We start from the raw sequence: 8,710 nt of genomic DNA, 5'->3' as shown, positions 1-8,710 counted from the left end.
CGAATAGGAATGTTCGCGCCATCTAACGGAGACTGCTGCAATATCAGAGAATGGTGGGGATTGTCGGATACCTCTTTGCAAATTATATTTTCGTAATACATATCAGGGGATTCAAAGTCTCGCAGAAATGTTGATGGCACCATAGACGAGGTACTACAGAGTGTGACAGAGTGCAAAATAGACTTATATAGGAGCTTACATTGTTGTGATCGTTAGCCTATTGTCTGGGCCAATGAAATGATTCAATGTAGATGGCAGCACCACTCTAAATGTCTCACGTCTCACCGAGCAAATGATTCTTGCCAAAATTTGCATTGTATCTTGCCGTAAAGAAGGCAAGAATCAATTGTAACTGAAAAATTGACAATCTCACTCGATGATAATGATTACGAAGGAAAAAGAAACCAAACAAAGATGAAATAGACAGAGAACATAATAATGGTATTAAATATGTGATCACTAGACAGCGGATCTTCATGCAAAATAAAGATTTTCCACCTGAATTGCAACAAACCGTAGTGACGTATATAGAAATTTATTTTTACATTTATCTAATGTTTTTAATGTTTTAAATTACACCTATATACTCGTTTTTGTTATAAATGCATATATAAATCTTTTTCTTGGTTTTCTGCCGACGACTCTCAGGTTCACTGGTAGCGGACATCTATCTCAATTATCCATTTTATGGTGGTGGCCATAATAATATATAGCAGACGATATGTCAGATAATGTCAACTACACGTAAGATTTATGTTTATTGACAGATCAAAAACAATCGAGTATTGTTATCGAAGAAAAACACTTGCAAAGTATTAGCCAGTGACCAACAGTCCGCCGGTAGATATGGTGGAAAATCTCGCCGCAAAGTTATGCATACTTTTACCGGAAAAAGCGCAGTCAGGTAGGTACACACGAAGATTTCATAATTTTTCTGTATAGTTATACGAACAGGTGATGGACACGTTGATTTTTACATGCATCATAAATGAAATGTACTTTGTAACGCGAAAGATTGATTTGTAGCGGAACAATGGAAATTATTGGGACAGGAGAAGGATGGATCTCTGTTGGTTGGATGGACAGAGGAAACCGTAGAGAACGACATATCCACGTCGTATACAGCTGTAGGCCATTACGACCGGATTAACGATAAGTTACAGGTGTGTTAAATGTATAAAGAAATGTGATTATCCATTTGAAATCACTTGTATTCGTATGACCCAGGTGTTACACAGATTCGGCGAACTGTTAAACATAGTCCAAGCAACGATAAATCAGAGTCGAACGGTTTTCGGATACGTGATAAAACAGAAAGTCTGTCCAGATTCCAGCGTGGAATCTACGACGGAAACAGAAGAGTCAGCCGACGCAGAAACTTACGAAGCATACATCGCCGAATTACAAGAAGACAATGTGAAAGTTCATAATTTAAATACAAAAAGGACCAAACAAGTACGCATACAGTTTTTATACAGAGAAAAGGATGACGGACATCTGGACAAATTTTTGTTATTAATTCATCAAGAATGTAAGCTTTTTGTTAATCGCAGTAGAACGTCTTCTGCTAAAATGTAAAATTAATTGTATCGTTGTACAGGTATCATAATATATAGTATATTGTTCGATGGATCCGAATCGAATCTTCGAACGATAAAGGAATTGAAATCGGAGCTGCTGGTGAAAGCTTTTATTTGGGCTCAATGGGACATGGTGAATCAGGTTTTGTATCATATACATCATCGACGAATGCCGGTGAGCGTCGTTTCCGAAAACGAGGAAGAGAAACAGAATAAATGTACTCGAAGTAATCCGACGCTCAGCGGTCTCCAATTTCACGATGATTTGCCGCACGAAACAGTGGTAACTAATTTGTGTACACAGAGTGGGGCGATTATTTTGTCCACCTTGAATGTTTCCGTTACTTGTAATAATACGAAGAAATTATATGCAGTATAGAGCGGGAAATATTGTGATGTGAACACTTTTTATGTGTACGAAGGTGTTTCGGAGATAGAGATACCTACCTTTTGTATCTTGCAACTTTTGCATGTATCATTTTTTCATATTATTACAAGTAACGCAAACATTCAAGGTGGACGAAGTTGTTGTTCGAAGGCCACGCATAGGTGCACGATATTACGGAGTCTATCCTTTCATTTCAGTTGAACATACCGCTGAATCTACCTCAACTGTCAACTTCGTCGAACTGTGGGACCTACGAGGACGACGTTATACCTTTGAGAGTTCACGATTGTTCGTTAGATCTGATCGTGGTCTCCGATTCGAAAGGAATGGTCTGTGTCTGCCACCACTACCTGTACCGGCCGGTAAAGCCGCAACAGCATGTGCTTAACTCACTGAGTGAATCTAATACAGTGCACTTTGCATACTCCGTAACGCTTCTTCATCACAGCTGTGTGATTCATTGCGTGATACCAGGCATACCGTGGTCGCGGGCTAAACTCATAAGACCGACATTCGCGATCTACGAGCATCACCACATGATCGTTCTGGTGCAAGGTTTATTTACCCATCTGCTCGAGATCGGAACGAATCACGAGCCATGCTGCCACATACTTTGCGGCCCGTTAACTTCTATCACGTCGCGTTCCTCTTACTTGGTACCGTTGCTCGAATTCGAGAAACCTAACAACAAGGGGGCAGGCAAAAAGAAATACGACGCGGCCTCCCTCGAAGGAAGCAACGCGTCCACTTGTCCTAATACGAACATACTAACAATAGATCTACCTACGCTAGACTTGGTACAACTAACAATCCCTTCCGACTTCCTCGTCGAAGTATTTCGCAAGGAAGCGTCGCTGGAAGTGCGTCTGGGAATACTCCATTACTTTCTCTGCCACAGAAACGACATCGATATTATCTCGGAGTTAATGTGCTCGATCGCAGAGAAACCGAGATCGTTGGAAATAGTACGATACATGCAAGAAATTCTTATCGGCGGTTCGTACGCGCTGGTACAAAAGAATTTGCTGGTCGACGCTATACCCTTGCTGGCGTTACTACCTGTCACGACTATGGAAGAGTACACGAGTTTCGAGATCAAAGTGAACGATCTAAGCATAACACTGAGTCACGAGAAACTCTGGAACACATCGGTAATGTTGCTTTCGCCCCAGCAACGGCTGATCCCTTACCGTAGCGACTTGTGGACTAGATTGTGGGATCAACTGAGTAAAAATAACGGGGACAAGACGAGATTCAAGCCGAGCAAAGTCGCAGAGAAATTGTTAGTTTCCTTAGCGTGTTACCAACCCGAAGCACTGTCCAGATCCAGCACTCCAATGTCTCCGAGCGGAGGGTAACGCTATTTTTTGTGTTTAACGTTGATTAACAATACTAGATTCGCATGTTCTTCAAACAATGTCTATGTTCCACGTTTACCGATCATTTCTTCAAGTCCTGTACACGTCGTTAATCGACTAGAATGAATAATGTTGCAGATTGGTCGTGGCTACAGTGTCGCTCGGCGAACTCACAGGTGGTCGCAGCAACAAGCTGTTGGATTCTAGTTTGCCGTTCAACGAGACTGAGAGTTGTACAGCTTCGAAGCAGGAACACGTCGTGTCCGTAAATTTAAGGGAGTTGTCGATGTATCTTCTGAAACATGGCACGCAGACGTCCGTGATACATGTCCAAGGATCCTGTACACCGCTACATGTTCATGCTATGGCAACTAGACACGTGGCAGCGCAACTAGAAGCGTCCAGAGCTCTTTGTCAAATGTTGTGCAGAGCTGCAAACGTTGATCCCCGACTTGAACCGGAGCGGGGTTTCATATTAGTGTAAGATGAAGCGTAAATAAGCGTCATTCCGAAATACTGCACCGGTCGTATCCTTATTTTTAGGGATCAACTGGACGAAGCGAGGCGGTGGTTATTGTTCATACTACTGGAACGCTACAGGTGTGCAATAGAAGGCTTAGCGTTCCCTGCACCGCAAGGATTCACATCGTTTTTCACTTATCTCGGCTACAGAACTCTAAAGTACTCGATGTTCCTGCAATATATTCAACGATCGGTATTCGAGTTGCAAGTGGACGTGACCAAAATCATCATGGCTGGTACAATAATCGCTTTTACATTTCGAGTCGCATGTTTATTACTCGGATTTTATTTATAGCGGTACATTTCATTTTACAGACATCAGCGACACTAAAGAGAACGCTGTTCGTAAATTGACTTTGTTATCTTTACTACCAAGATCGCGAGCCAAGAGACTGTTGAACCAATGGCTGCACCCAGTCAGCTTTATGATAAGAGCTCGCGAACACGCCGCGAATATCCTGTCTGGCGAAGTTAGTCAAAACCGAGGTAGAACGTCGCAGCATAAAAATCATCATAATGGTAATGATAAATTCTTGAAACAAGAAAGAAGATTTGCTCGTAGATATACAAAAGAAACTTTTTCTTTGCAGGTTTAGCTGCATTTCCCTCGGCAGATCGTTTATCTCCTCTGGATACCTTCCTCGATCTCCTTACAGCGAAAGGTATGAGTTTATATGTTAGTTTATCTTGTGATTTTTACATTAACATTGTGAAACAATATTACTTTACAGCTAGCTTAGCCGAATTAGATTTTGGACTACTTATAGAAGCTACAGTTACGTCTACAGAAGATTTTTTATAGGTAACTGTAGTTTAGTCGAATTTTAACTACACCGTACCGCAGCAATCTGGAACCTTTTTTTTACAATCAAAAATGGTAGTACAAGTAATGTTTTAAACGTATCAAGTGCCATTGCTATCTTCCGAGGTATCCAATGTATGAATGTGGTCGTAATCCGTATTTTTTAAATGTGTAGGTGTTCCGTTCTTAAGAATTCTATATTGTAAACACGTTTTTGTACTTTAACTACAGACTCTTTTTATACTACTGCTTTAGAACAGTTCAAGTCTACTGTGAGCCAAGCCAGCTTTCGAATGTTTTAAGTACAATTGGAATTTTTAACGAATTGTATCTTATATTTTGTTGTACATTTAACAGAGCTGTATCCTTGTTTCTATGAATATTCTATTATTATTACTACTATTACATTGTTATAGTTTTGTATGGATGTTGTTAATTCCTCAATGAGACAATTATTTATTATAATGTATATTTACCTCTATCTATATTAATCGTAGATAATTTTAATGATTTTTCATGTGCAATATTTGTGTAACTTAAACGATTTTAAAATTGTTTTAACTTTCGTCGCATTTTGTAAAGCCACAAACTTCCGAAATTTGTACCTTTGCTTTGTCTTTACACGAACGCATACTATATTGTTTACGAAAATACATATCAGAAGATATGTACAAAAGTGCAGCAGTATTAATCTTTCTGTAAATGTGAATATAAATGATTGAATAGCAATTGCGTGTTTTTAATACTCCCCATCACTGTATTATATGTATGTAGTCTTCTTCAACATGACATTCATCATTTTCAATGTAGATTCGAAGAGAATATGAAACTATTTCGAACAATATGCGATCGATATTCAGAGTTATAACATCCATCAAAATTATAAAGTTTATTGATTCCAGAACTATGTATCGTAAGCACAAAGTTATTGTTCATATTACAGTTTCTTAAACAACATTTCTGCGAAATTATTTTGTACGCGGTAACATTTGTACATTAAATGTAACTTACATTAAATGGAAGTATTACAAACAATACCGAAATGCTTAAAAAAACATCCCAATATATAAATTAAAATATTTGCTTCTATATACTATCAAGAATGTTTTCTAAAATGGAAGAATTAAAAATGATTATCATTTGGCAATAATTATGAACATTCATTGTTAAATCGAAGACAGGCAACGTTGGGGTAAAAGATATTAAAACTAAATTAGCTAATCCCACAATGGAATATACGTTAACAAACGTATAATAAATAAACGTTCCACCAAACTGTTCGTTACTAGTATTCTTTTCTTATGATTTTAAGTAATTTTACCTATCTTTGTATTTATCGTATCACAATGTGTTAACGCTTAAACATTGTTTGTAACAAAGTTAACACTTAAAACATTGATATGTTTTTTAGAGGTTCGGGTGTATTACCTTCTCGAGGAATTTTTTCATATCGCTCGTTTCCTGCAAAAATAATAATCATTATCGATCAACAATTTCGTAAAACAATTCGGAGAATGTCCTACCTCCTCGCAAAATGTATGCATTAGTCCTCTGTATGTCTTAAATTCTGTTTGTGTCATAAATTGTTTGAGATAAGACGCAGTCATTTGTCCCCACTTGTACGGTACTATTGGATCGCAATCGCCGTGACACTGTAGCAATGGAGTATTTTTATTTCCTACTGCTTCCTGAATAGTACGGAATATTCATATTAGTAAGTGAACATTATAATTTCACATGCTATATTTTCATTACATCTTCCACATACACCAGGGAACTTCTGATGAAGAGGAAGCCAACACGATAAAGCTACAACACCGGCTAGAGGTTCTGGAAATGTAAGAGCACTATATAAAGCTAGAGCACCGCCTTGACTAAAACCACCAAGTACAATGCGCTTGGTAGGTATTCCCGCTGCAACTTCTCCTGCAATTAACGAGTGTACCATCCCTGCAGCTTTTTTTATGCCCGCCGTGTCCTCTGGGCCACTCGGATCCAATGTTTGCAAATCAAACCTATATGTTTCAATGCATAAATCTTTTTTTCAATGTTGCTATGCAAATCCTTGTGTTTTATATTATACAGTCAGCGGCAATAATAAGTGGACACCCTTAAAAATCGCATTACTTTCTAGAAATTGGTCCGAAGGACTTGAATTTTTTTCAGATGTTAGACCGACTAGTTCGCTAGAGAATAAATAAACAAAAATTTATTACGATTGCAATTGGTAGGAATTATACAAAATTTTAAAAAATGATGTTCTGTCAACTTTTTTATCCGGGCCTGTAACGATAATTTAAAAAATGCGTTTTATAGATTTCGGTAACTTATATGCATACTGAAAATTTCATCGAAATCGGTCAACATTGCAATGAGCCACATACGTTTAAAGATGAGAGCTTAAGGGTGAAAGTCGCAGATCATCTCTAAACGTTTGTAGCTCATTGCAATGTTGACCGATTTCGATGAAATTTTCAGTATGCATATAAGTTACCGAAATCTATAAAACGCATTTTTTAAATTATCGTTACAGGCCCAGATAAAAAAGTTGACAAAACATCATTTTTTAAAAGTTTGTATAATTCCTACCAATTGCGATCGTAATAAATTTTTGTTTACTTATTCTCTAGCGAACCACAGCCGGTCTAACATCTGAAAATAATTCAAGTTCTTCGGACCAATTTCTACAAAGTTATGCGATTTTTAAGGGTGTCCACTTATTATTGCCACTGGCTGTACATTAATGCATTGCCACTCGTTTTCTAGGATAATTCTGTACACTTACCAACTAGGCATCTGTAACCCATAGTTTAATGTCACTGGCTGCTTAGGTCTATCGTAACAAGACAACATTTATGTATTTAATAGGTGAGGATAGAACTATTTTTTAATACAACTATACATACGCGGTAGGGCAGATTACTTTAACATGAGGCGACCGTATGGCACTCAACGGACTGGCCCAGCCATGTCTGTGAAATCAAATGGAAATTGTATTTACATGTAATGCATATATTATACTACTGCCATAGCATTGCATAATTCATTATCTCACCCTGTATCGCCCAACCCATGGAAGAATATCAGCTGCAACAATGGAATAATGAAATTGTAGTGTGCAAATAAATTACGTAAGAAATCGTATTAGTTATATGAAAGCGATTTTTACATACATGATTGGTTAACATGTCTCATTATATATATTATGAATAAAGATAACGCATTACAATATACGAGTCATTGTAGTTCGAAACATATGTTTAATATTTGGATGACAATAGCGCGACAGAATCTCATTAAATTACGCATAATTGAAAATCATTCGAAAAATAAATACAACTTGATATAACCAAAAAAGGAATACGTTGCGGAAAAATATTCTCCTTTTCTTACCGTTGCTGTATGTTTGGCAGTAGCCGCAATTACAACAGGACTCATCGATGTCATTATTTCTCGTGCTTTCGAACGGGCTGTGCAAAAATAAGCAAAAAAACTAAATGCTCTAGTAAAAATTTCCGAATGAAAAAGCTGTCATCAGATATACAATAGCCGGAAGTCGTGCGCATGCTTTACAAAATGACATGTATTTTCAAATGGGAACTCAAAGTACATTACATAGTTTGGCACAAACCTGCAGTATTGCTCATCATCAATACCTTAAGTGTTACGTACTTTATTATCGTGGAAAGGTTCATGATGATATTCGAAATATTAATATCTGCTAACGACAAGTTGTGGAATCAACTATATATTTAGAAAGTTAATAAGAATGCTTGAAATTTGATATTTACGCAACGATGCTTGGTGATCATACGATTTTAAGAGACCTAAAGAGATTTCAAGAGAATTAAATAATGATTTATCGCAATTGTACTTTTCAAATTTCTACGAAATTTCAATCGCTTTCTCGTTTGTAATTTCTGACTTCTCGATTCTGAAAGGAGAACCCAGAGACTTGTGCGAGCACTGAATTTCGTCCACGATAAGGTATGTTTAATGCAACAACAACGTGTAAATATTTAATCAACCTGAAAATATTTAAATATTCATTGACATTAAT

At 37.4% G+C, this 8,710-nt stretch overlaps 2 protein-coding genes across 4 annotated transcripts; one reads left to right on the top strand and one right to left on the bottom strand.

Annotated features, from left to right (window-relative positions):
* Positions 1-390: 390 nt before the first annotated feature.
* Positions 391-5,518, top strand: Pigeon (gamma-secretase activating protein pigeon). Of its 2 annotated transcripts, XM_076426452.1 has the most exons (10): positions 396-904; positions 1,027-1,163; positions 1,228-1,531; positions 1,601-1,863; positions 2,166-3,322; positions 3,465-3,806; positions 3,870-4,084; positions 4,164-4,367; positions 4,439-4,510; positions 4,580-5,518. In XM_076426452.1, the coding sequence occupies exons 1-10, from the start codon at positions 847-849 to the stop codon at positions 4,648-4,650; spliced, it is 2,823 nt and encodes a 940-aa protein (XP_076282567.1). In that variant the 5' UTR covers positions 396-846; the 3' UTR covers positions 4,651-5,518. The 2 variants fall into 2 exon arrangements, with proteins under 2 accessions (XP_076282566.1, XP_076282567.1); XM_076426451.1 differs by having other exon boundaries at positions 391-904; positions 4,439-5,518.
* Positions 5,519-5,524: 6 nt separating this feature from the next.
* Positions 5,525-8,595, bottom strand: LOC143210042 (acyl-protein thioesterase 2-like). Of its 2 annotated transcripts, none has more exons than XM_076426481.1 (8): positions 8,282-8,595; positions 8,044-8,120; positions 7,706-7,737; positions 7,557-7,622; positions 7,436-7,483; positions 6,419-6,665; positions 6,174-6,338; positions 5,525-6,111 (listed from the first exon to the last, which is right to left on the bottom strand). In XM_076426481.1, the coding sequence occupies exons 1-8, from the start codon at positions 8,343-8,345 to the stop codon at positions 6,058-6,060; spliced, it is 753 nt and encodes a 250-aa protein (XP_076282596.1). In that variant the 5' UTR covers positions 8,346-8,595; the 3' UTR covers positions 5,525-6,057. The 2 variants fall into 2 exon arrangements, with proteins under 2 accessions (XP_076282596.1, XP_076282597.1); XM_076426482.1 differs by having other exon boundaries at positions 8,323-8,356.
* Positions 8,596-8,710: the final 115 nt, after the last annotated feature.

This window comes from Lasioglossum baleicum, chromosome 6 (genome assembly GCF_051020765.1).
Source record: "Lasioglossum baleicum chromosome 6, iyLasBale1, whole genome shotgun sequence".
In the NCBI taxonomy this organism is placed as follows: domain Eukaryota; kingdom Metazoa; phylum Arthropoda; class Insecta; order Hymenoptera; family Halictidae; genus Lasioglossum; species Lasioglossum baleicum.
The sequence above is the reverse complement of the archived record's forward strand: the minus strand, read 5'-3'. Positions and strand labels throughout refer to the sequence as shown.

Excerpts from the sequence above, each read along its gene's own strand:
- Pigeon (XM_076426451.1), top strand. The coding sequence starts at position 847 with ATGGTGGAAAATCTCGCCGCAAAGTTATGCATACTTTTACCGGAAAAA. Across the intron at positions 1,532-1,600 it reads GTTATTAATTCATCAAGAAT|GTATCATAATATATAGTATA; the intron begins GTAAGCTTTTTG and ends ATCGTTGTACAG. Across the intron at positions 3,807-3,869 it reads GAGCGGGGTTTCATATTAGT|GGATCAACTGGACGAAGCGA; the intron begins GTAAGATGAAGC and ends CCTTATTTTTAG.
- LOC143210042 (XM_076426481.1), bottom strand. The coding sequence starts at position 8,345 with ATGAACCTTTCCACGATAATAAAGTACGTAACACTTAAGGTATTGATG. Across the intron at positions 8,121-8,281 it reads GATGATGAGCAATACTGCAG|CCCGTTCGAAAGCACGAGAA; the intron begins GTTTGTGCCAAA and ends ATTTTTGCACAG. Across the intron at positions 6,666-7,435 it reads GGGTTACAGATGCCTAGTTG|GTTTGATTTGCAAACATTGG; the intron begins GTAAGTGTACAG and ends TGAAACATATAG.